The following is a 26,843-nucleotide window of genomic DNA, read 5'->3' as shown; positions in this document are numbered from 1 at the left end:
AGCTGGATCACTAGACAGACAAACAATCACATATAGCTGCAGCCACATAATAAGGAAAGCTCTTTAAATCCAGTCCTTTGCCAATGCTCCCTGTGTTATGCTCACCATGCAGTGAAGAAGCATACAAACAGCTGCAGTGGTCCATTAATGGCCCATTAAAATGCGCTGATGCAATTTGTTTTGCTCTGTATTTATGCACGGTGTTTCCAGAAGCTCTCGCTGTCACATATTTTCACAACTGTGTGTTTCCAAGTTGAGCCAAAATCTTCTAAATTGGACACTTGAGCAGCTCTACAGGGGCAGCTGCAGTTAAGTGCCTTGTTCCAGGACTCCTTCAGTGGTATTTGGAGCAGGGGCAAGAATATTTTCACTCAGTTTACACGACAAATTCACTGCACATGGCAACTTTCTAGATATACCATACAGTCAGTGGTTAGTTTAATAGGAACCCCCATATCAGACCCAATCAGTTTAATAGGAACCCCCATGTCAGACCCAATCAGTTTAATAGGAACCCCCATGTCAGACCCAGTCAGTTTATTAGGAACCCCTGCGTCAGACCCAGTCAGTTTGTTAGGGACTCCTGTGTCAGACTGAGTCAGTCTAATCCAACAGTCCTGCAGTAAATCCTCATTCCTGAAGGTGACGGGTCAATTCAGTTTGGGTCCAGAGCTAAATTTATGACACATGGAACCTTGTGGACCCTCAGTGCTGTACAGACGGGGATGAGCAACCGTGACATTTTGTGCTTCATAGGCTGTTTAATCCTTATTTTCATTGACAGGATGGTGGTGGAGAGAAAAGAACCTGGGGTTGTGTCAGGAATCAATTTAACAGTCATGGACGTCCTCGCTTTGATTTCCACTGTCAAGGGCAACATGAGATGAAAGTAGGCAGGAAATGTGAGTTTTCATTCATTTAATAAAACGAAATAACCTTTACAAACATCAGTGGGTCAAAGTGACCAACACACGTTGTGTCTTCCAGGTGTTCCTCCCCACTGACATCCTGTTATTTGCTTCATTTTTGCATTATGACCAGAAACTTTCTATAAGCTGGTCAAACATCATCCATTGACTATTAGAATTGATAGTGTGTTTAATAATAACACATTATCAATTAAATGTACTGTATGTCTGTTTTAGCGTCAGCCTTAGCATTACCTGCCAACTTTATAGCTGACTGTCATCCAGGTACAGTTTTTGTGGCTGTATTTCCATATCCAAAGATGGCTCTAAAGCAGTGTAAATAATGTTTATCAAGGGTCATGAAATCCAAAAGCAAGTGGTTCAGATACAGAGATCAGATGGTCTCGGTGTCAGCGATGGACGCTCAGATGAAAACGCCAGACTACCACAAATCATCAGCGTGTCCTCAGCTCGTTAAGACGCACGACGGGTGCGACTGAAAGTCTGCCCCCACCCTGTCACCCAGCGTGGAGCCGTGAGGTGTCGGGGCACAGAAACAAACATGGTCACATGAACATAATGTTCGATCTGTCCCATTAAAACTGGGCATAATGTCATTTACCAGTGTGCAATAATCAGAGCCAGAAATGTTTGTTTTTTAAATGGGTTTCACAGTCAGACTCAGCATTGAATCTGATCTGCCTGTGTCAAAGTCAAATCCTTATTGTGTGCGTCATGACCTCTGGAGATAAATGATATATGAATATGTAAGGGTCCATTTATATGACACGTCTCATGCCTTAAGAACTGGGATAAAGACAACAAAGAAAACATCTTGACCATTTTTGAACTTTCATGTCTTCCCAGCATCAACAGACTCCAACTTTGCACTTTCAGCTCAACAGCACTGTTATACTGCAATTTCAGCATATTAGGGCCTGAGTGTTTTCCATCGACCAAGACAATCTGAGCAGAAGAAATGTCAGCTGTTGTTTTGGGCTCAATAAGAGTTAATGCTTCTGAAAACCAGGCTGACTCACAGCCCTCGGTTCCTGCTCCATGACAAAGAACAAACCAAAACTACAGTTGTTAATTTCATCTTTTATGTGTGTTAAAAGGTTATGAAAACTGGAAAAGGAAGGTGCTCTCGCTATAGTTTGAGCATTGGAACTGTTTCTGTGTTAAATGCTACACAGAATAATATGTTGTAGTTTATAATACACAGCAAGTCAGACTGGAAAACTTCATTTTGAGGGATAAAGCTCATTTTTTATGTTTGTTATGTGAACAAACAAACCAAAACAGCTTATGCCCCAATATCAAAGAACTGCAGTAAAAAAACACCTGAAAGTGCTGGGAGACATTTTCCACATTTATTACATTAAACATGGACTGAAGCAACTCGACAATAACTCAGCAAACCTCTGAGAGGTCAGTGCTCAGGCTCAGGGACAATTTCATGTTCACTCTGCTGAGTAGAATAAACACAGGCCATGTTCATTGTAATGAAGGACTCTGTCATTGTGGACAGTGTTGAAAGTCCTCGTGACGTTGTGGATAATAGCGAGGCTGCAGGAGACTAGCTGAATTGTTTTCTGAATTACTTTCCCTGGGATGGATAGTCAATTTATTTTCAATTTAAAGTCCTGCTCCTTGACGTCTCTGCCCGACCATCAGACTCCGCGTGGTCCCCGTTTCTCCCAGGCCCGGTGCACGCCAGCGGCACACCATAGGCAGCGGTTGAATGCAGACCTTGTGGCCGCTGAGGGTTGTAAATCAACGTGCCTGCAAAAAGAGCTATAATAGTGAAGCCTTTGTGGTTGGAGCTATTTCCTCAAACAAACTGTCAAAAAGTCCAATCGTGCTCCTGTCACGAGATTGTTCCATTAAGGGGAGAAAGAGACTCAGTCAGCTGAAGTCAGATCTGCTAATGTTTGTGACAGTTCTAGAGAGGACTAATCGTCTGTCGCAGGCCTGACTCTAAACAACTCTGGCTTTTTTGTTCCATTTGTCAAACACATTTTTACCTGCTTGTCATTTAGGAAGATATTACCAAACTGACAACGTATGTGCCTTTCAGTATATAACAAATCTAAAACAAATCACAGAGAAGCATTTAAGTATATAGCTACACTACAGAGCTAAGGCGAAGAGTGCACAGACCTAAAATCATTCACAGAAACACCCAGACCACAGGTTTCACTGTGGGATGATGGGTTACTGAGGACATTTCCAACACCATGCAGTGTGTCATAAGTGAAGCTGCCACACATCAGTAACCACTGCACTGTAATAGCGTCAGAAAGTACTGCAGTGCACAGCACAACACATTCTGAAAGAGTTCAGCACTGGGCTTTTCCTGCATTTTGTTTTCTGTTGTAGCAGCTGGTTCAGACCAGACTAAGAACCACAACACAAACGGAATAACATCAGAAAGAGCTGGACATCACCACTTCACACACATGTGCCTGCATGTCATTAATCTTTGGTTTTCTGCTTCTCTGAAACAGGATCAAGCTCTCAGGCTTGGAAGCAAAGAGAACTTCTGAAAAAACCCTCCAACATAATGACACAAAGGCAAATTGTGTGCAGAGCCCACTCCTGTGTGTCTGTATTCAGAGGCTGTATCTGAGAAGTGGAGCAGAAGAACAGGGTATCCAGGGAACATGGAGTCGGTGTTAAGTGTACAGTCAAGCAGCCTGAGAATTGATCCTGCTCCGGGGCTTCTATTCTGAGAAGTAGTCCTATTCTTGGGTTTACCAAGTGTAGTTCTATTCTGAGAGGCTTTATAAAGCACCAACCCTTCCTCTTAATCACAGGTGTCCTACATAAGCCCTGCGATTATCACTCAGCCTTTGTACACTTTCACAAAAAGCTGTCATCGCTGCTTGTGTGCAGAGACCCAAACAGACTTTAACTGTGTGTAGGTTCTATTTTAGCTCAAACAAGGAAGTTGACTGTTTGTGACGTGACGCTCCTTCAGGATACGGACCGCACTGCACTACACATCAGTTTAGCAACGTCCCTGTGATAGATCGAGCCAGTCTGGAGCCTCGAAGGCGACTGATTAGGTCTTGCAAAATGCAAACTCAGCACATCCATAATCTGCCAGAATCAGACGTGCAGCGCACTGGAGATGACAGTTTGCTTGTGAAATCCTGAAGTTCATCATATTGATCTACTGAGCTGCAGCCTTTCACGTTTATTTCATTTGTTTAGCTTCTACAGTGATCTGTTTCCATCAAGACGGAGAAGCCTGAGATGTGTCGGTTCAACCCCCTCATCTCTGAAACGGGAATGTTGCCGGTTTTAGTTTGAAAGATGAAGATGTCATGTAAACATTAAGCTGCAACACAGGGTGTCTCAATCAGCCAAAGATCAATCCTCTATTAGTCTTTGTCATCACTACATTTATCCATTATTTATCTACTTAGCACCTAGCAGCATCTTGGGAATGCATTCATCATCACTTCCCCTACTTCCAAATTAAACTCTGTCATGAATTATCAGAGAGGTGCAACAGAGCTGGCAAATCATTTACATCTAATCAATATTCTAAGTAATCAATGCAAATTATCCGCATGCAATGACAGATGGAGCTGAGAGACTGTTTTCACAGCAAAGCCTTTTTAATGGGCAGAGCTCTCAAACTGAATTGTCCAACTAGTCGCTCAGGAGCAGAATAATTTAGCAGAAAAAGGACAACTGTTCCAGCGAGTCCAAAGACCAGAGACGGTTGCTCGGCAGCAGGCCATCAAGGAAGGTAAAACCTCCTGTGGTCTCGAGACAGAGTGATTCATCAGTTCAAGGCTAAGTGGGAACAGTAGAAAAGTGACAGTGACCAAAAGCCTCATCCATAAAGATCAGTCAGGGTTGGATCGGGGGGGTATGACAGGAGGACATGTCCCCCCAGAACCAGCGAGTTAAAGGTAAATCAGACTCATGAATGAAGAGGGGCTGGTTTAGTTTTTAATCGCACCAGTTGGTTTTATTATGACAATGCACACTTGAGCAAAAAAGCCTTGGCATCCTGCAAAAACCAACAATATTATGACACTCGCATGATCCTGCAGCGACCAGCCAGTCGCTCAGTGGACTGTGCCTCACGTGATTATTGCAAAGGGTCACTTTAAAACTCATCAGCAAACATAAGGACATAAAAATAAAACCCGTGGTTACATAAAGTATGGGTCATTTTATCTTTGTATAGTGGGAGATACATTTTATATGCAAACACACACAAAAAATAAAACATTTGAAATATGTGACCCATGAGGAAAAAAAAAAAGAAAGTGTACATAACTGAATCATAATTAAACTTCTAGGCTAAGATTTTACAAATCACAGAAGACTAATCATTAATCAGCTTTATTTAATAATCAAACAATTTGAGGCTGTATCAAAAACTTTGTAAAAAATTAGGAGATTTCATTGACCGTTTGTTCAACGAGCTAATTACTGCAAAGATTTGTTCTTCCTTATTAACGTCCACCTCCGTGACCTCTATAGTATGAACATCTGTACAATGCAGTCCGGCACAGTCTCCATGACACACAATGACTCTCCTCAAGCTGGAGACAGGAGCTGCCTCATCACATAAAAATAATCATCCCTGGGCCAAAATAAACCGCAGGGCTCCTCTTCCTGTTTGGGGTTGGGGCTGGAGGTGTTGGACGTTTGTAGAAAAGAGCAGAAGTGACACGTTCGCTGTCGATTCATTAACATGAACTAACTCTGTCGCCAATTAGGGTCAAACTACAGGAGCTGAGATGCACGTGTAAGTATAAATCCACAATAAACGAATACTGTACGTTTCTTTCATACTACAGATTTGTGTTGTTTTGTTTTGGCTTGTTCCCTATTGAGCCCATTAGTTCTGCTGAGGACGACTGATTTTCATCTAATGGCTCGCCATTGATATACTGTCATACCCAAAACTGGAATTAAACACTCCTGCAGGTTATTTTAGTGAGGCAGGCCCTCTCTTCTTCCACCTCCGAAAAAATATAACACAATCTATCAGAACATCCTCCAGATATACAGTGAATTTTAAAACCAATAAAATAAAAAGCATTTCTTATTCATCACTAAATCTTTTTAGGCTACCTTGTTATTCTCATCTTTACTAGACAATGTGAATAAGGATAAAAACAGACAACTAGTGTTAAAAGGCAAACCGTAGTGAGTCTGAATAAACACACCCACTCATTCACACACACACACACACACCCCCCTCGGCCTCCCGCTCTCTCGTGTCGTCTGCAGGGGTGATTGGAGATCCATGTCATAACTTTTTCCATATTCAGAGAAGCTCTGTCTCCTTATTAAAGTAGGAGTTGTTGCCTGCAGTGCTCTGATGGCAGTTCACTGTCTTCTCGTGTTATTTAAAAGCAAAACAAAAGAAAAGTTGTTAGGCAAATGATTCAGTCCAGAGGGGGAGAAATAATAATCTTGGGACAAAGATGAAAAACCAAAATAAAAGCCAGTATCCAAAACAGCGGTGAAAAAAAAGAAACGTTGGGAAGGGAGAGAACATCTCCCAGTTGTTGCTTCTGACCAACTGGTCGACACCAAAGCCAACGTGACAAGAATTTGCCATAGGCCACTGCAGTAGCTGGGCTACCAGTGAGATAGTAGTCTATCCTAGCTCTTTCAACCGATCGTCCCATCAGTAAAACCCCACCCGACTCAACCCACCCCCCCTCCCCAAGCCAAAATCCCCTGTAGCTGTTTTGTACTTTAGCACCTCTTGTCTTCACTCCCGATAAATGTCCAGACAGACAAACACCAGAATGGAACCCGTTACAGTTCCTCAGGCATCCTCTCCCTCCGCCCTATGAGGGGAGGGTTAAACAAGTCTTAGGGTGGCACATATGGGGGTGGAGATCTGTAGGGAGTCATGTTCTTGGGACGGGAGCCCTTTCCCTCCATGGGAGTGGTGAAGGGAGGCGGTGGCTGGTAGGGTGGTGCATTGGGGTCCTCATCCCGCAGAGCTGTGTACTCCCCCAGCAGCTCCTGGTTGAGGGGAGTGGTCTCTGGGGTGGCCATGTTGGGGTATTCAGGGGGAGGAAGCGGGGGCTTCTCCTCTTGGAGAATCAACGGCATACTGGAGGATGGAGGCGGCTTGGAGTCATCAAGTTCATCAGCAAAAATAATGGGCACACCCTTCTTGATGAAGGTGGCCTGGTCCTCAATGGTTAGCTTGCCCTTCCGCTTCTTCCTGTAGCAGATCATCGCAATGATACCTGCTATTAGCAAGATCGCTGCAACCACCACAGCAGGAATGACTGTGTGGAGATAGACGTCATCTGTGCTCTGCCGGCCTGTCCCCAGAGCTGGGGTGACTGCTGGAGGTTCTGGTTGGTCAATCTCTCTTGGTGGGATGAAGGAATATTTTCTGCAGCTTGCTCGACCCTTGACCATGACGTCCAGGGGTCTGAACTCCGGCTCCATAGAGTACTTGAAGGTCGGTGAGGGTGTTCCGTCAGCACTGGCAAGTGTCCGGCTCATGACTGTGAGCTGTTCCTTTGGACACGGGTGCTGCGGCAGACTAGTGTTGGTCCACTCCACCACAATAGACCCTTTGCTAATATTCCGGAGACTCACTGTGCTGCTGTTGCGGTCTCCCAGTGCATATGCCAGCTTCTTAACCAGAAGGATCTTCTTGTGGATATCATTTGTTACAGAGCGTGGCTCACCTTCAAATCGGGCTGTGAAGATCACAGGGGTCTTGTCATTGAGCGGCCAGCGGTTTACGCGGACCTCAAAAGCATCAATTGCATTCAGGCCACCTTTGTCAGTTGCCTGCATGAAATATTCATGTTTTCCCACATGCTGAACATCGGGCAGCCCATAAAGAAGTTGGCTGGTGGTGTTGAACTGGATCCAGGAACCCTCTTTAACCACTTCATTGTGGTTCTGTCTCAGAGTGAGACGCAGCTTGTCTGTGGTCCCATCCTCCTTATCAAAGAATGTGTCGGATGGGATCTTGACCTCAAAATAGGTGCCCACCAATGCGTTGACCTGGTCAATAGGGTTACGCAAGACAGGCTTCTCATTGTATGGATCGGGGATGACACCGGGTGACGGTGTGGTTCGCCTGGAGGGCTTGACTGTGGAGGTCTCTCTAGGTACTGGTGTGCTTTTGGGCCTCTTAGGCTTCTTGGTTGGTCTTCGGGTAGGTGTGTGTGGCGTGAGGGTGGCTTCTGCAGGGGGAGGCCTTGTTGTGGTTGGCTGAATGAAAATAGTGCTAGTTGTCTCCGTTACCCTTGTAGGCTGAGGGGGTCCCAAGGTTGGAGTGTGGGCAATAGGGTCACGGACTCTGATTGTAGGCTTACCTGGCAAGGGAACAGGGCCTCTAACAGGTGGAGCTGAGCTTTCAGTTGGTGCAGCAATTGAGGGAGAGGAGAGTGTGGGGATGATCCTCACCGGAGGCTCCACCACAGTCGTCGGCGGAAGCACGGTGAGAACAGGTGTTGGAGTGTTGTTTAATTGGCGCCTCACCCGCTTAGGGACATGAGGTTTCTTGTTAGCAATGTGCCATCCCACCACAGGGTAGCCCAGCTTGGCTGACATCGCTCCTTCCTTCGCAGGACCCTGGACGCTGTCGATATTTGGGACTGTGCTCTGGTCCAGTGAGCAGCCGAGCTTCCAGGACAGCAGAGCACCATTCTCCACCACCTGCAGAGACATAATTCATTATCCATTTAATTATATGATTCATACGTTCTGTCACCTATTAGCTGTCACTTTCATGTATCAGTTACTTATTTACTTTTGTTTTGGCTCACCTTTTTGGCATTCCCCGGCCCAGCCATGAACGCCGACATGTCAAAGAGCCTGTTGTTAACCACAGGCAGTATCTTCATGTGCTGGAGCCCCACGCCTGAGAAGCTTCTCATGTTATCCAAGAGCTCCACCCTCTCTTCTGAGCTCATCTTGGTCAAATCAGCATCCAGGATCACCGTCAGCACCGTGACCGGCTCCTCGTTACCACACATGAACGGCTGGACGTCGTCTTCACTGGAAGCTTGGTTGGTTGCCAGCTGGGCCGAATCTGAGTCCAAATGGTCGTCAGGGTGAACCTCAATGGAAAACACCTCTGAAGAAGAGGAGGACTTTGTGTGATTGGAGATGGATACAGAGATGTAATGGACTCCTCTGTCCTCCTCCAAAGGGAGACCCCGCAGGATTCTGCTGCTGGCATCCCAGTGAAGCCAGCCAGGGAGGGACTCCTTACCCATCTCTGTAATCTGGAAGAGACACAAAACAGAAAGTGACAGATGTTCACATATGTATATATACATCCATAATTTAACAGGAGTGATAATGGAGTTAATAATAACAAACAGGGTTTTTAATTGGACGAGAAACACTGACAATTAGTCGAAAACAAATTCTGTAGGGAAATAAAACAAAGTAAAATGTTTAAAGGAAAGAAAATCAGAAGTGAGTGAAGAAAATGGAAAGTGGACCCCTCATGTACATTAGAGGCAGAATGTGAAGTGACTGTTAATAATTGGGCTTCGTTTATGTAAAAGAACATTTCCTGTGAAAAAACAGAACTGAAGGCTTCACAGAGCAAACGCCAACAAAGAACGAAGCTTTTGTTCACTACACAACAGTTTAACAGGCTGCAGGGCTGGTGCTTTTATTGCACGGACCGAACCACGGAATCTGCTTTTGTGGCTGCTGACCTTCAGTTCAGATGTTGTCTTGTGAAGCTGTCCGCTCGCAGTTTGTGCTTTTGTCACGACTCTAAATGTGACTGTTACAGACGCAGTGTATCACTAACGGCAGGTCAACGTGCAGACAAATGCAGAAAGGCAGGACTTCCTGCTGTGGCCGCTAACTGGTGCTGCTTCCACACAAACACACACAGACACACTCAAAAGCAGAATTGTAATTTCAACCTGACTACAATTAAAATAACTTGGCCAATTATACGGCCGGGGACGTCCCCGTGGCAGGAGGCTGATGGAGAGAAATGGATCACAGGGGAGTGACAACGCATCCACACACATAAATCCAAAAGCAAGAACAAATGCATCCTGAGCTCCCCAGCCCCTACAAGTTAATTCTGTGGCTAATAAATCTTGGTTGATAAATTATGTAGAGGCAGTGCTCTCCAGACACATCATTAATGCTCTAACCAGCACACGGGCAGCGCCGGGGGAAAACAGACAAGCGTACACCCGGACATACACTTTCTCAGGCTGACGTATGTACACACACACACACACACACACACACACACACACACACAAGTCCACAGACCACAACCAGTGGTCCACAGCCCGCTGGGGGTCCATGAAGGCATTGCAGGCGGTCCCTGACTATGCACTGGATAATGTAGTTTCACTGTGGGGGTCACTAGTTATTTATTTTTTTAAATGACTGTTGATTTTTCATCGTTTCAGAATAATTCAATCCAGGCAGGTAGATTTAGAAAAGCCAAGGTAACACAACATAAAGATGCATCTAATCTCAGCCATGTCGCTTTTTAGACTGAACGTTGCTGCTCAATCAGCTGAAAACACAGACACAGACAGACACACACAGAGACACACACAGACACACACAGAAACCAGTAGCTGCACTTTCCTTCAGACACAACACAAAATGGCCACAGACACAAAATGTACAATTTCCTCCTGGCAAATTAAAATCCTCCCCCCTGGACAACATTCAGACACCGTCCCTCTTTCTTGCACCTCCTGATTTTTCCAGGTGCAGATGAAGCAACAAGAGACATAGTGGAAAATAATGTTTCAATGATTTTACTTGTCCCCTTTTCTTTTTGCCATTTTCCTCCAACTGATCCTTACTCCTTTTACCTCCTCCGTCTTCTTCTTCTGACACCGAGCCCCTCCTCCCTACCATGCTTCCCTCTTTGCTGTTGTGATCACTTCAAAATGTCATTATCGAAATCTGACAGCTCTTTTCAGTGCGAAGTAAGAGCTAATTTCTGGGTGTTGACGTCGGAGGACGATGATTGTGATTCTGGTCCAAAATTAGCTGGAGAATTATTATGCAGGGAAATGCAGGAAATCCAAATATCATTTATCAACTGATATATTATAATCATGTGCAATGTCCACTGCTGGCAACACACTGGGGGGGTCGATGGCTTATATTTGGCTGAAATGAAAAACACTTCAGATGTAACAAGCTTCTTGAGCACAGTGTGCCACAGCCTCAAACCTTCAACCCAAGTGCCTCTTGAAATGGCATTTTAAAATCAAATCACACAGAGACGAAGGACAAGGGAGTTGTCAGGCAGAAATCTCATAATTTAATTTATAAATTACTAAACTGTGTCCCAAAAGTACCGGGATGATCGCTCCCATCTGCTGCCAATTTAATATGCATACGAGGGGGAAAACAGGTGAAGCATAATTGGATTTTCAGGCACTTCGGTCAAAAGCTGAAAATATCAAAATCTTAGAGCAAACAAAAACTGTATCACCTGACATTTGGCTCATATGGAGCAGCTTCTGAATACCACAGGCCCACGGACCAGCAGGGACCTGAATGCCTCCTATGAACAGGAGATATTTTCCCTCTCAACATCTTACCCTGAATAAAACAACACAAACACCGTGGCTCTACTGGACCCTGTGCATCCGCTGCTGCAAATTCTACAGACTCCCCATAGCTCTGAACCCAAAGCAGTGTTCTCTAAGTGCTGCTTCAGTAAGAGCAACAGCACAAACACAATAGTGCCTTTTAAACTCCTTCATGGACTCAGCAGTGAGCTTGTAGTTTCCTGCCTCCCTAAAAGAACATGAAAAATACATCAAATCCCCCAAAATGTCAAGAAAAATATTTCATCTCTTCCTGGCACAGAGCTTCAGCACAAGAAAGCTTGATGCTTGGCCCTAAAGGTTATCGTGTGCTCCCAGAGTCCTCCAGCCTCCCTTTCCCTCCCATCTCCCATTCAACACACCACTGGTCAGGTTTGTGCAGAAACCAGTGATGCACAGCCAGTAAAACCCTGCACAGAGGGCCAGGCTGCAAGAACGGAGACTAAACTACTTCCTCCAAAGGTGGTAAGGTGGCGGTAAGGGCATAACGCACAGAAACAACAATCAGAGTTCATGGTGCAGGATGCTGACCCCTGAAAGCAGCAGCTGAAAATCCTGCTCAAAGACTTGTCAACAGGGAAATCGTGTTTTACCTCAACTTTCTCACTAATGTGGCTTTTGTGGACGAACAGTGACTTTAGACTCCACATACAATGAGTCTTATGCATTAAGAACCAAAGCCAGAGCCAAAGATAAGAGATGATTTAAAGTACGAATCACTGAGCTGAATAAATGGTCCAAACATGCTGTCACTCCCAGCGTGTGCAGCAGCAAACCACAGTTGCCCTCCCTCCCTCCACTATTAATTAAAACTAAATAAATGATGATCTCATCTAAGTTCAGACTTGTTTGATCATCTTTTTTTCCCCTCACTGACACATACACACATCAGCCGCGAAGCCACCGTGACTATCAGAGCTACAAGCTACAGCGATGAGCCCCGTGCTGCAACACACGCGGCCGAAAAACTATTTGAAGTCCACATGAACGACAGGGCGTGAAACACTCGGCGACATTATCGCCCATCACCGGCATCATCCTTATTTTACTCTGCATCACTGGGCCCCAACCCTCCGCCGTCTCAGCTCGTGTCTTTAGAGCTACAGTCGCCGACGGTGTTACAGCCCAGGCAAAAGTTGAAGACACGTTGTAAAGCAGCTTCCGTGCTGGTGTCAAAGCAATTTTTATTCCACCGCTTAAACCGTTATTTGATCTTATCCTTGATGTTGTCTCAGCGAGAAAACACAGGCATGTACAGCAGGAATTAACCAGCGTTTACTTAGTTAACCTGAGAGAACTCTGTTTGTTTGGTTAGTACAAATTGAACATTTACTCAAGTACTGTTCAGTTTTGAGGTACCTGAACTTTGTATTTTATCCTTAAGACGATTCAGAGGGAACTCTTTTTAGTCCAAGAGTCCAAAAGAAACCAGTGACAGCTGTGATTTAAACATGTCATTGAAAATGGGAACAAAACTTTGGGTTCTTCTAAAAACTGACCTGAACCTGATCAGCACTGATGTATCATCAGGGTCCCACCAAAATGTGAGATTTTACGTCTAAAGATCTGCACCTCGGACTTCTTTCTTAAAGATCCACATATTTCCTGAACCCCTCAGGTGGTTTTCTGCAGGTGGACGAGCTCAGACCTGCAGAAAATGAGTTGGACTTTTACTTCCAGGAACCAAATGCCCTACAGACCTCTTTGAACTTTGCTACTATCTGTGGTTTAGGATTACAGCCAAAACCACCTAAACTACATACTGTTACCTTCAGCGGGAGAAATACTGCGTCCTGCAGCTGCACCTTTTCTCGTCTTACAGTGTTTTCTATTTGTCCTGCCCTACCCCGGCTCAATTTACGTCTCCCATGCACTCACGACCTGCTGCTACAGGACATGTCTATAGTGTTGGCTCTATCAACGCAAGAGCACACACACAGAGACAGACACACACCAGCGTTATTGCAAGAGACATGCAATCACAGAGCTCTTCTGCAGAGGTCCAAGAGTGAGAGACGGTCCGACAGGGCGGCATATTGACAGAGACAGCGAGGCAGGAGTGTGGACGAGAAAGAAAGGATGAGGTCAAGCAAGAAGAACGAGAGAGATTTCTCCTAAACACAGAAATATTACGAAGAGGCGTCGAGTCTCTCAGCCTTCAGGGAGAGAAAGCAGCTCATTGTTATGGCAAGAGGAGAACATGGAGAAAGGAGGCCATTGTTAGCAGGGACCTGGCTGACAGCTCGACAGATAAGCCTCATAATCTGAAGGCAGCGAGGGAGGAGGAGGAAGAGGAGGTGCACTCTGAGCACGCCGTGCTGATATGATGATTTGGGGTGAAATTAAGGAGGCAAGATGAAAAGAGAATGATGGCGGGAGAAGTGAGGGAAAGGAAAAACTGCAGAGGCAGAAAGAGAGAGAGGGCGTACAGGGAATTCCAGGCACATTTTTTCCAACAGAAAATTTGCGGTGAGGCGGAGGAAGGGATGGAGGGATGAAGGGATGGAGGGATGAAGGGATGGAGGGATGAAGGGATGAAGGGATGTAAGGATGAAGGGATGGATGGATGGAGCGATGGAGGGATGGCGGGATGAAACGATGGAGGGATGGAGGGATGGATAAGAGGGTGGTGGGGGGGGCTTTGTGCGGCCAACAGGCAGGAGGATGTTTACAAGGGGAAATCCATCCCACAGCCCATTTTCAGCTGCAAACATTAATCCATGGACCAGCTCCACTCTAGGAAAGCTCTGAACACGTCAGGTTGAAAAACGTCAGCTGTGTTTGGACTTGAAACCGGACGTGTGAGAAAATTTGATTTAATCCACGTCATTAATTCACATGGACTCGCATCAGACACAGGATAAACGTACAACATTCATTTATCAAGCAACACAGTGGGTGTGCTTCAATTAAAGGGTTAGTTCACCCAATTTCACCTCTGTCTAACACTGTCCCTGACGCAGATAGTTTTGGTTTCTGTTTATGTCCACTCACACATTTCTACATGATTCCAAAACAATTTAAGTGCCAGGAGTTTGTTTGCGGTAACTACATGGAAAACTGGACAACCTGTGACTTCTCTCTCTAAAGGGTTTGTGTTATTTTTCTAGTTGTACAACAGGGTTAGTGGGTTTTTTGTGAATTCGTGAGCCCACAGGACGGCCTGCGCTCTGCCGCTGATGAAATCACTGGATATGGATTTTCTGATAGGCTGGGCTGGAGAATGTTGCTGTTTGTTGCGGGGCCCTGAGAATGTGTGATATATGGGCTGATACTCGTCAAACGTAGGAGAGTTGTCTGATACACAAAAGGTCAGACATCATTTACGTTTCCACAGAAATGCTCACCCGTCCGGTCATGTGTCAGTATTTATTCATTTATTGTAACTACTCTTGTGTTAATAACAGTGTTAATAACCCTAAAGGGATAATATTGATCTTTCACCTTATTCTTTATTAGAACATCTGCCCTGCATTTATTATATATTTCCTACACCGTAGAGTATAACTTAATTATGCACTAAATGGGCCTTGAACATTAAACCCACAATGCATATCCAAGACTCCACACACTTCCAGTTCAAATCCAAATTAAAAGCAACCAGTGGAACATGAGTCATGAGACACCTGCTTGATAATAATTAGATTCCTGAAGATGAAATAGATTCAGGGGAAAATCTGTTCTTTCTGTTGACAGGACATGTGGGACGGTGCATTGTGGGAGATCCACAGTACAAACATCACGGGCTGCACAAACACACACAGGAGGAAACGGCTCCTGATACACCAGGGAGAGTTAAAAGCTGCACGTGCACTGATTCACGTGTGTGTGTGTGTGTGTGTGTGTGTGTGTGTGTGCACACACTCAACCACAAATACACCACTATTATACTGTCATTAAAGCATAATAATAGAAAGAGCTTTTAGCTATAAAACCTGTGCAAAGTACGCATTGTGTATATATAACACACACACACACACACACACACATCCTGTGGTAAACCTGGTTGCCAAGGCCTGCAGCAAAACTCATAAACTCTCTCTCTATTCTCTTTCTGTGTCACTGTCACTGTGAGGAGGCAAATGGAGCTGACTACAGCTGTGTGTGTGTATGTGCGTGTGTGTGTGTGTGTGTGTGTGAGGGCAGAAACAACCTCACACTGACCTGGCAAAACAGCACGTCAACGTGTGACGTTAAAACTGGAGGAGGCTTTGAGACGAGGACACTGACTGTAGCTGTGTGTGTTTTTTGACAAGGACAACTAGGAGGTAAGCGAGGACACACACACACACACACACACACACACACACACACACACACACACTGGTGTTTCCTATGCAGCAGTTATCCAAGAATGAGACCTCGCTCAGCAAACACCGTGCTGCCTCCCAACCTGCTGCACTGGACAAATGAAGCAGAGTGTAAAAGTCCTGTGGAGACAGATGTTGTTTGGGTGTGTGTGTGTGTAAAAAGAGAGATGTAAAATGGAGAGAAGAGAAAGGCTACAGAAATAACGTGACTGTACTACATATACACACAGTAGCTACGTGTGTGTGTGTGTGTGTGTGTGAATGTGTGTGTTATCTTTGCCTCAGCATGTGGCTTGTTTTCCCCAGATTCTCAGCTTCAGCTCTGAATAATACTACACACACTCTCTCTCACACACACACACACACACACACACACACACACACGGACTGGAGCAGGTTTCTATAAGCCATGCAGCTGTTACAGTAAAAGAAGAAGAAGACAAACGAAACAGTTTGTTGTGTAAACTCAGCGGCTTCGTCCTGAGAATCAAACTTCCCACCAAAGACGTGATGAATCTCTCGTCTTCCTGCTTTTGCTTCATGACTTCACAAAACTCTCCTCTGCAATTCTCCCAGCGTATGAAGTTTAAAGTAGGGTGGACTAACCATAATGACTGATTTTCTGTTTGGTGTGAACCGACTGTCAGTTCGCCCCGACCCAGAAGGAAAAGGCCATTTTAAAAATGCTTGTTTGCAAAAAGCCCAAACTAAATCAAATAAAGAGCATTTAAATAACAAAGATAGTATTAGCATTTGGGTTGGAAATGGATTTAGTCCAAAGTGACATTTCGCTTCCTGACACACAAACAGAAAAGCAGCAAATCTTCAGACCCTGACAGCGAAGACACCCTGTGTTTGCTGGACAGGCTGCAGAAATGTAAAAACGTCAGGTTTACGTCGATGTGGTTGATTAAACACACTCAGCATTAATGTGGTGTTTTGTTTGTGCCGTGCGGTGAGACGTAGCAGGAGCTGAGAGTCCATTAAAGAAGGAGCTGCAGGCCAAATCACAACAGGGGCAGATCCATTGTGACACACAGCTACAGTGGAGGGGAAATCTGACAATTAAGCACATGTCATCCAAAGTTAAGTCCCCGTCATTTCTTCTGACCTGCCAATACAAAGAACTCAGCTACAATTCGATTTACCCTCCTCACAATAAGATGTTTGACAGACTCACTTTCCCTCCAGCTGTCTTCATGAGCGTAGCCCGACAGGCTGAGCGCATCCTCGCACAATCATTTCTCCTCCTGATGAATAGCTCGGCCAGGCCCTCGCCGGTCCCCAGGTCTGCAATTATCCCCGTTTTTTTCTCTGATGCAGTGTGAATAAAACATTACCTATCTTTATCCAGCTAATGAGCTATAGTGCAGACACAAACCATTAAATCTTAAACACACTGCTCAGGGATAATGAGACATAGAAGACGTATAGAAGGGCCTTTTTTTGAAGTGGGTGAGGCGCCTGAGGAGGTGGAGGAGGAGGGTTTCATTCTGAACCGAGGCTTCGAGAGCTTGAACCACGTGACTCTTGTAGGAGAACAATGTTTGCAGCTGCATGGATCATGGCTGAGCATTAACAGTCAGTCTGTCATTCAGGCAGAATTACAGGGTGTCTGCAGGTTTTCAAAAGCCTTTAGGTCCTAAAAAGTCCTACGTTGGCCCTGAATGTGGTTTTTTTGGTGCAGAAAATAACAAACGCTTCAAGTTTTGCTTTTGGGAGACAGATTCATATGGACACACGTCAACGGCAGCAAAACCTTAAAATCATTTGTCTTTTAATTGGTTATTAATCCACCCATCAATCTTCTGGTTGTTGTGTGTCTCTGCGGTGGTTGTGTGTCTCTCTGTGTCTCTATGTGGTTGTTGTGTGTCTCTCTGTGTCTCTATGTGGTTGTTGTGTGTCTCTCTGTGTCTCTATGTGGTTGTTGTGTGTCTCTCTGTGTCTCTATGTGGTTGTTGTGTGTCTCTCTGTGTCTCTATGTGGTTGTTGTTTGTCTCTCTGTGTCTCTATGTGGTTGTTGTGTGTCTCTCTGTGTCTCTATGCGGTTGTTGTTTGTCTCTCTGTGTCTCTATGCGGTTGTTGTGTGTCTCTGTGTCTCTATGTGGTTGTTGTTTGTCTCTCTGTGTCTCTATGTGGTTGTTGTGTCTCTCTGTGTCTCTATGTGGTTGTTGTGTGTCTCTCTGTGTCTCTATGTGGTTGTTGTTTGTCTCTCTGTGTCTCTATGTGGTTGTTGTTTGTCTCTCTGTGTCTCTATGTGGTTGTTGTGTCTCTCTCTGTGTCTCTATGTGGTTGTTGTGTGTCTCTGTGTCTCTATGTGGTTGTTGTTTGTCTCTCTGTGTCTCTATGTGGTTGTTGTTTGTCTCTCTGTGTCTCTATGTGGTTGTTGTGTGTCTCTGTGTCTCTATGTGGTTGTTGTTTGTCTCTCTGTGTCTCTATGTGGTTGTTGTGTCTCTCTGTGTCTCTATGTGGTTGTTGTGTGTCTCTCTGTGTCTCTATGTGGTTGTTGTTTGTCTCTCTGTGTCTCTATGTGGTTGTTGTTTGTCTCTCTGTGTCTCTATGTGGTTGTTGTGTCTCTCTCTGTGTCTCTATGTGGTTGTTGTGTGTCTCTCTGTGTCTCTATGCGGTTGTTGTTTGTCTCTCTGTGTCTCTATGCGGTTGTTGTGTGTCTCTGTGTCTCTATGTGGTTGTTGTGTGTCTCTCTGTGTCTCTATGTGGTTGTTGTGTGTCTCTCTGTGTCTCTATGTGGTTGTTGTTTGTCTCTCTGTGTCTCTATGTGGTTGTTGTGTCTCTCTCTGTGTCTCTATGTGGTTGTTGTGTCTCTCTGTGTGTCTATGTGGTTGTTGTGTGTCTCTCTGTGTCTCTATGTGGTTGTTGTGTGTCTCTCTGTGTCTCTATGTGGTTGTTGTGTCTCTCTGTGTCTCTATGTGGTTGTTGTGTGTCTCTCTGTGTCTCTATGTGGTTGTTGTGTCTCTCTGTGTGTCTATGTGGTTGTTGTGTGTCTCTCTGTGTCTCTATGTGGTTGTTGTGTCTCTCTGTGTCTCTATGTGGTTGTTGTGTGTCTCTCTGTGTCTCTATGTGGTTGTTGTGTGTCTCTCTGTGTCTCTATGTGGTTGTTGTGTGTCTCTCTGTGTCTCTGTGTGGTTGTTGTGTGTCTCTCTGTGTCTCTATGTGGTTGTTGTGTGTCTCTCTGTGTCTCTATGTGGTTGTTGTTTGTCTCTCTGTGTCTCTGTGTGGTTGTTGTGTGTCTCTCTGTGTCTCTATGTGGTTGTTGTGTGTCTCTCTGTGTCTCTATGTGGTTGTTGTGTGTCTCTCTGTGTCTCTATGCGGTTGTTGTGTGTCTCTCTGTGTCTCTATGTGGTTGTTGTGTCTCTCTGTGTCTCTATGTGGTTGTTGTTTGTCTCTCTGTGTCTCTATGTGGTTGTTGTGTCTCTCTCTGTGTCTCTATGTGGTTGTTGTGTCTCTCTGTGTCTCTATGTGGTTGTTGTGTCTCTCTGTGTCTCTATGTGGTTGTTGTGTGTCTCTCTGTGTCTCTATGTGGTTGTTGTTTGTCTCTCTGTGTCTCTATGTGGTTGTTGTGTCTCTCTGTGTCTCTATGTGGTTGTTGTTTGTCTCTCTGTGTCTCTATGTGGTTGTTGTGTGTCTCTCTGTGTCTCTATGTGGTTGTTGTGTCTCTCTGTGTCTCTATGTGGTTGTTGTGTCTCTCTGTGTCTCTATGTGGTTGTTGTTTGTCTCTCTGTGTCTCTATGTGGTTGTTGTGTCTCTCTCTGTGTCTCTATGTGGTTGTTGTGTGTCTCTGGGCTGCAGGGAAGCTGCTTTGGCTGGACAGTGTTTTTGAAACATCCAGTGACGATCAACACGTTGCTCTTTGCAGAACTGCCTTAATAGGCCAATCTATAATCACAGAGTCCAGCATCTAAATATAATCTGCTGCTGTAACTGTCACACACCAAATATGGGAAACCAATGAAAGCGTGCTGCTGCACTGAATGGCAGTTCTCCTCTGGGTGACAACCAAACACACTGGAGGACACGACACAAGGACACACGATAATAACGTCAGAAAGTCCACGTTCTTCTTCTGTTTTAGAGCTTCGGGAGTCGAACAGTGGCTGCTTGGCAGTAATTATGCGTGCTAAAGGTCAAATGGAAATCACACCCTGAAATCCAACACTGAGGGTATCAAAGTGACTAAGAGTCAGATCACACTCGCCACGGACAGAGGGAAATGTTTTCCAGTAGAGCTTTGTCAAAGACACAACCCTCAGCTAAAACTAAAAACACCAAATTATGAATGAATTTGTGGGAGCATATAATTTGGAACATATGAGTCCAAAGGCCTCGCCTACTGTATGTTTAATTACATAGCAACATGGCCACCACCAATCTGGTGCCAGTAAACCAATCGCAGTGTGCTAGCTTACAGCTCGGGTGACTCATATGTTCTGGTGTGTGTGTGTGTGTGTGTGTGTGTTTTTATCTTTGGCTTGCCTCCTCCTCCCTCTTGCTCTCTTCGTACCAGTTTTCCACTGCTACGCTGCCAGCTAACAGCTAGGCAGCTACATGGGCTTACAGGGTGAGCCTCTCTCCAAACAGTCTCAGTGCAGACCGCAGAGAAGCCAATGCCTGTAATATGCAAGACAATAATACGGCTACTGTTGTCCCTGTCATCCTGGAGATGCAGAGATTTGAAGAAGGTTTGCAGATGCAGAAGCAAAGCAGATGATGGCTGTGGTTGTAAAAGCCATCAAAAAGAAAATGTGGAAGGAGTAAAGTACAGAGAAGGAAGGAAGCTCGTGTTGCAGCAGAAACTGCTTGTCTTGCAGGCTGATCTGCAGCAGCTGAAAAAGGAGACTGAAAGTTTGCTGATGTGGAAGAGACAGAAAGGAAGAATGACAGTAATAAAAAAGCAAAGACGGGGGTTCCTTCAATCGCAGACAGTGAAGGCTGGAAATTTAACAAGATGCCAGGAAAGAGTGAGGGAGGAGGAGGATGAGACGGTGAATGACAGAAAAGCAGGAGGAGGAGAAGATAATGACTGGAGAGGAGAGGAGAGGGGAGGAGAGGAGAGGAGAGGAGAAAGTTAGTTTTCCCACCAAAATGCCCCTGGGAGGAAGGCCCTTAGCAACAGCAGGCCACTGTCTCCATTCATCAGGAGGGGAGGGCTCCAAGCAGCCAGTCAATCTGAGCTCACACACACATCACATGCATGCTGTTTGTTTAGTACATGCACACACACACACACACACACACACACACACACACAGATCCTATCTCCTCTTTGTGATCTCCGGCGCCTCAGAACAAAGGCAGAGCAGTGTTTCACTGAATCAGCTGTTTGTTATCCAGGGTTTTGTTTTGGGGTGTGGGGGGGGTTTACCCATGCAGACTGACAAAGACAGAGTGTGTGTGTGTGTGTGTGTGAGGGTAATTACAAACCAGTTAGCTGTGAGCGTGTCTCATTTTAATCTAAATGCAAACACACACAATCAAAATATTCACAAAGGAATATGCAACGACTGCTTGAGTGCACACACACACACACACAAACACATGCACACACTGAGCCGCACATTGCTGGACTCTGAATTGTCTTTTTCCGAGCACTAAGTACAAAGGAATTTTCGGCTTTAGCTTCAGTCGTTTCCTGGAACGAGAGAGGAAGAGAAAGGAAGAGGGTTAGCCTGCCAGCTCATCAGCCAATCAGCTAATTACGCTGTAATTGTGCTAATGAGGCTATAGAGAGCGCTCATCTGTTGACCAGCGACTCCTCTTACGGCCTCTTCCATTAATAACAGTGGATGATGCAGACGCTGCAGGGCACTTCGATCCCAGCAGACGCTGCGGCCGCAAAGGTCTCACCTTTTTTGCTGCGCTGCTGTTGCTCCGCCCCCCACACGACTCGGTTGGAAAAATCCAAACCGGTGTGTGCTGCGGCTCTGTACTCTGTCTAAAAAACCTCTTCAGTTATTCCAAGGCTAAACTGTTTAAGAATCAGCCAGACAAGGTGAACTGGGCCTCAAATCTACTCCGAGGAAACCGCAGCAGAAATCAAATGAGAAACCACCTCCAAAGAGAATAGAGAAGAATCTGCCTGAGCAGAGTCCTGAGTCCTCTCACACACCTCCACCAACACCACTAAGGTACAGGTGCTGTACCAGTTTGCATGGCCCTGTGTTAATCCTCATCACTGACTGTCACTGCAGCATCGCAGGTTTATAACGACAGTGGAGAAGAGTTAACATCAGTCATTCACACCATCCCTGTATTAAGAAAGTCCTGTGACATTAAGCTGAAGACTCCTACAGTCTGAGCGATACAGCACATATGGTATATAAATATTCTGTTTATAGAACCTTAAACTCTGTTTCTTGTTTTTAATTCCAGCTTTGGTAACTCACCCTGTGACCTCTTTAAAAGCTGAGACCCTCAGCTCTGCGTGCTGTGAATGGACAAACGGTGGAGTATTCGCTGATGAGGCCCAGGCTGCTCAGCAAAAGGTGAATGGGCAGGAGGGCTGTCATGGACCCGCAGAACTATCAAACTCCGGCAGATTCTCTTAAGAAAAGGCCATTTGTATGAGCAACGTGAAGCCCAAAAATTGATTTGGCCTTTTGCTCCACAACCTTGAGCGCCGACCTTTGAAATACCTGCAGGGGAACTCAGATCTAAAGAGAAGGAGAAGGAAGGCGGATGCAGGGGAAAGTGTTGAAATGTGTAACAGCAGACAGAGCAGGAGGGGAAGGAAGCAGCGCTGGAATTAGAAATGGAGGGGGAAGTAAACAAACCCTCTTGAAGCTGCAGGTATTGGTCTGACAGAGCCAGAGCAGAGGAGGAAGGAGGTATTGAGTCTTCACAAGGACACTTCGACAGGACGATGCATGGACACGCTGTCTAGATCTAATCTGTGAACTTTCATTTACACACTAGCTGATTTCTAGAAAAGCTGACCCTGCCTCACTGTAGGCTTCTTTCTCTCTTCATGCATCCCTTCGTCTCCTTTCCTACATCTGTACATCTCAGCTCCACCTCCAGCCTGGCCTCTTTCTCTCCTCCACACCATTCTTCATTCCTTCCTTCCACTTTGTCCATCGTTTTGGTTTCTGTGCCCCTGCTGTCAGCTCCTGTTGGCTCTAACAGGTGGCCCTGCAGCTTTCAGTGTGACAGAGCTAACCAGGTTTGTCTCTGGGTCAAATGGAGAAGGGAGAGGAAAGACAGAAGAAGAGAAGTGATGGAAAAGGTGACAGACGATGGCAGAAATTAAGATAAAAAGAGGAGGGAGAGGTGCTGGAGGAAAAGACAGGACTGTGGATTAAAAAAGCAAGTAGTGTAAATAGAAGAGAGGATGAGAAGGGGGAAACAGAGGGAAGCAGGTAGTGAGTAGATATGAGAATATGGGAAAAGAAGAAGAGTAATAAACACAGAGGAGTGCCAGGCTGTCAGAACAAACTCACCAAATAACCAACCTTCACATCACAGTTCATCTAAATCTCCACAGGCTTAGATCAACCAGGCGACTGGCCCAGTGGGTCTCGGGTCAGCTGTCACCGATGAGCCAAAACATCATGACCACCTGCCTAACATGCTGCTCAGGTGCCATCAAATCAGCTGCGACCTGTGAAGGTGCCCGGCGGTCTCTGGCACCAAGACGCTGCAGATCCTTTAAGTCCTGCATTTATGAGCTGGAGCCGCCACAGATCTCACATAATCCAACACCCTGTCGCTCATTTGTGATTGGTCCCTCCCTGCGCCACCTGGACCACCGTCTGCAGGTAACAGGAGCTCCCCACAAGCCTAATTGTTTGCATGGCCCTTGTCGGTGTCTCAGGCCCAGTTCTCCCACAGCCAACATGCAGAGGAACATATCCCGGACCTCGACGTGTTATAAGACCATCAGTGGTACCTGCTTCATGTGGGAGTGCTCCTGATGTCGGGGCTCATCAGTGCACATCCCCTGTCTCTAACCTCAGAGCCGACAGGACACACGCTGCGCCTGTTGTGTGCAGCAGGCTGCATCAAGTCAGCTACAATTCAGCAAACGGCCTTGTTCAGTCATCTGTAAACTGTAAAAAAACATTAAGGCTAATCAAAAATTAAAGACCAGTTCCTAGGAAAAACTGACACCAAGCAAATCACTGCTGCAGCAAAGTGGGACACAATTAACACAACCGTCCTCTCCATTCCATTGTATTTTTGGGACTAAGCCTACTTGTGTGTGGAACTGATGTCTGTCCATATAGTTGCATGTAAATGAGCTGGGCTTCATTAGGGCAGTTTTAGGTGTATTTCCATGCTGCTCCTCGCTGGGGAACCTGAGGGACGTGATCCGATTTGACGGGAGGAAGACTGGAGCAAAGGAGGAAACGACGCTGAGGGAGAGATAAGACTTAAAAGCAGAGAAGGGATAGAGGCACAGGAAGATGAGAGGAAGTAAGCAGCAGGAGATCAACAGCTGGAATATGACGGAGGGGGGTAGAGGGAAAGAGAAGAAGAGGGACAGACACAGTGTGAGGAAGATGAAGGACAGGAGGGTGATAATCTAATATTGAAGGTGTAGCCTGGGGAGAGGGAAATGGAGGACGGGCGGGGACTGATAGCCATCATGCTGGGTGTGAAGGTACAACAGGTATGCATGGACAAAGTGTGTCAGGAGCAATTAAGAAAGGGTGGAGGAAGATGAATGAATTTGTAGCTGGAGGTAAAGTCTGAGTGCGAGGAAGATGAATAAAAAAAATGAGGAGGAGGACAAGGAAGAGGGATTTGGTTGAGAAAAGGCCAGAAGAGAAGAAAGTGTTGAAGCAAAGAAAGGAGAAGAAGAAGAAGAAGAGAAAGACCGCTGGTGGTGGAGGAGGGAGGGTAAGCTCTACTAAATGCTCCCATTCAGACTGAGGCTACATATATTACAGAGAATTGGCCATCGTGCAAAATGCAGTGCAATTAAAAAAGGGCATATTGCTCTGAATGGCTCAGATATGCGCTGCCTCGGGGCAGGTTTTGAGCAATGGCACCCGCTCGCATAATTTCACCGACATATTTTTAGGGAAATGGCTCCTTTTAGAGTTCATCTAGAGTCAACCCACTCATTCAGGCTGAGGCAACTGTCCCCCCCTCAGCAGACTAATCTCCCTGCGAAGCTTTCGAAACGTGAGAGACAGTCGCCCCAAATGCTAACGTTGTGTTTGGAGCCTGTAACGTTTTACCAGCTCATTCCCGACACCCAGAAGCCTCAGCTATGAAAGCTGGGTAAAAAGAAAAGTGCATATATATGTGCAACGTGTGAAAGGGTTAATTGTGTCATTAATTATCATCACGATTAGTGTTTGGTGTCTATGAAATGTGAAAGACCAGTTGGTGCAAAGGGAAGGATTTCCACTTCAGTACTTTTAAAGAGTCAGAAGAAAAAGATTTAAAGGTACATGGTTAATTTTTCACTTATTATTATTAGCAGTAGTAGTAGTAGTATTATCAGTAGTAGTAGTAGTAGTAGTAGTAGTAGTAGTATTTTTTCAGTGTTACCAAACACCAGGGTTGAGCAGTGGTGATGCTGGAACTCACCTTGACGATATCACCCAGGTAAACCTCCCCCATCTTGTTTGGCACCTTCATCTGGAAGATACGACCCACCACCGCTAAGGAGTCTGGGAAGGCAGTGGGCGCCGCCGTGTTCTGCTGAGCCGCCGGCGTCTCACCGGCTCCGGCCTCCATCGCTCGGACGCCCTCTGTCACTTCCTGGAGCTCCTGCAGGAGCGAGGAGTGCATGGAGGCCTCCAGCTCGTCTCTTCCACCCTCTTCCATTAACACCATCTCAGCCAGCACATCCACCTCCACCTCTGCACGGGCCGGCGGAGCGAAGGAGCCCATCACAAGAAGCAAGCCCAGCAGCAAGGCTCTAGTCCTGGGCAGTCTCACATCAAGGCCCCCGTTCGCCCTGAGGCATCCCAAACTTAGTTTATTGCGCATTCTTGGCCTTTTGTCGACTTGTCACTGATGCAGAAAATACAATAAAAAGGAGGATGTCCAAGTGGGAGGGGGGCTTAGGAGGGAGCATACAGCCCCCAGCAGATAAAGCAAATCCCTCCTTTCAAATCTCCCTCCGCCCACTCTTCTGCCCAATGCCCGGGCAACAATCTTCTCTCCTTCTTCTGTTCCACCTCCTCCTCCTCTTTTGTCCTTTTCCCACTCTCTCTCGCCGTTATTCTTCCTCTTCCCCTTCGGCCTTTTGTGCTCACCCTTCAGAGGTTTAGGAGTCCCATTGTGCCAAGCACCTTTGAGATCTGTGGGGAGAGACAAGAGGGAGAAAGACAGAAAGCTTGGTTAGGGAGGTGCTTTCAGAAACGCCCAGTTCCTCAGCGCTCCACACGCAGCCTCGTCACAACCAAACACCTCAACCGAAGCGTCTCGCACTGAATCAAAAGTCAATCCCCCTGATAAGTTCAGCCCCTTAAACTCATTCGTGCCACACAAATCTCATTGTCGATAGAGATCCATCATGAAGGGGGTGGTGGGGTGGGGATAATATTATCAATGGTGGGGAGTAATCTGATTAGTTCTTACAACAGCTCTGGCTCTCCTCTCACAAGCTTTGCTTAAAGTGGCTCACTGGTGTTTTTATCCCGCCTGAGAGCAACAGAGCCAGAGAGGAGAGAGACAGAGACGGTGAAGAGCTGAGATGGACGGATGGATTGGGGGGGGGGCACTGAAGGTGATATACGGTGGGACCCCGGATTAGCCGACAATGCCCGATCAGACAAAGCTTCGTTGGAACTGCTAATGAATGCATGCCTGCTCTATTGTGAGCGGGGTCAAACTGAGTGTGTGTGTGTGTGTGTAGGTGTGTGTAGGCTAGCATGTGTGTGTGTGTGTTTGTGTCCATTGTCCGTGTGGAGGTTTTCTTATTCATGCAGCTCTTTCATGGTGAGAAGAGGATCCCCTCCTGCACAAGTGTGTGTCACAACAACACAAATGATTTCCCCTGAGGGTTTTCAAGACAGAGAGAGAGGGAGAGTCAGAAAGCAGAAGAAAAGAATGAAAGAGAACGA

General features: G+C 45.9%; 1 protein-coding gene across 3 annotated transcripts in view; it reads right to left on the bottom strand.

Moving 5' to 3' along the window:
* Positions 1 to 4,869: 4,869 nt before the first annotated feature.
* The window catches only part of dag1 (dystroglycan 1), a 43,353-nt gene continuing 21,379 nt past the window's right edge, over positions 4,870 to 26,843 (bottom strand). For all 3 annotated transcript variants that reach the window (XM_026306095.2, XM_026306096.2, XM_026306097.2), the window contains exons 2-4: positions 25,360 to 26,078; positions 8,699 to 9,160; positions 4,870 to 8,588 (exon numbers count right to left, since the gene is read on the bottom strand). In XM_026306095.2, the coding sequence (XP_026161880.1) occupies positions 6,768 to 8,588; positions 8,699 to 9,160; positions 25,360 to 25,764 (2,688 nt within the window). In that variant the 5' untranslated portion in view covers positions 25,765 to 26,078 and the 3' untranslated portion in view covers positions 4,870 to 6,767. The remainder of the gene's footprint in view (positions 8,589 to 8,698; positions 9,161 to 25,359; positions 26,079 to 26,843) is intronic.

This window comes from Mastacembelus armatus, chromosome 5, assembly GCF_900324485.2.
Source record: "Mastacembelus armatus chromosome 5, fMasArm1.2, whole genome shotgun sequence".
In the NCBI taxonomy this organism is placed as follows: domain Eukaryota; kingdom Metazoa; phylum Chordata; class Actinopteri; order Synbranchiformes; family Mastacembelidae; genus Mastacembelus; species Mastacembelus armatus.
This window is presented reverse-complemented; position numbering and strand designations above follow the sequence as displayed.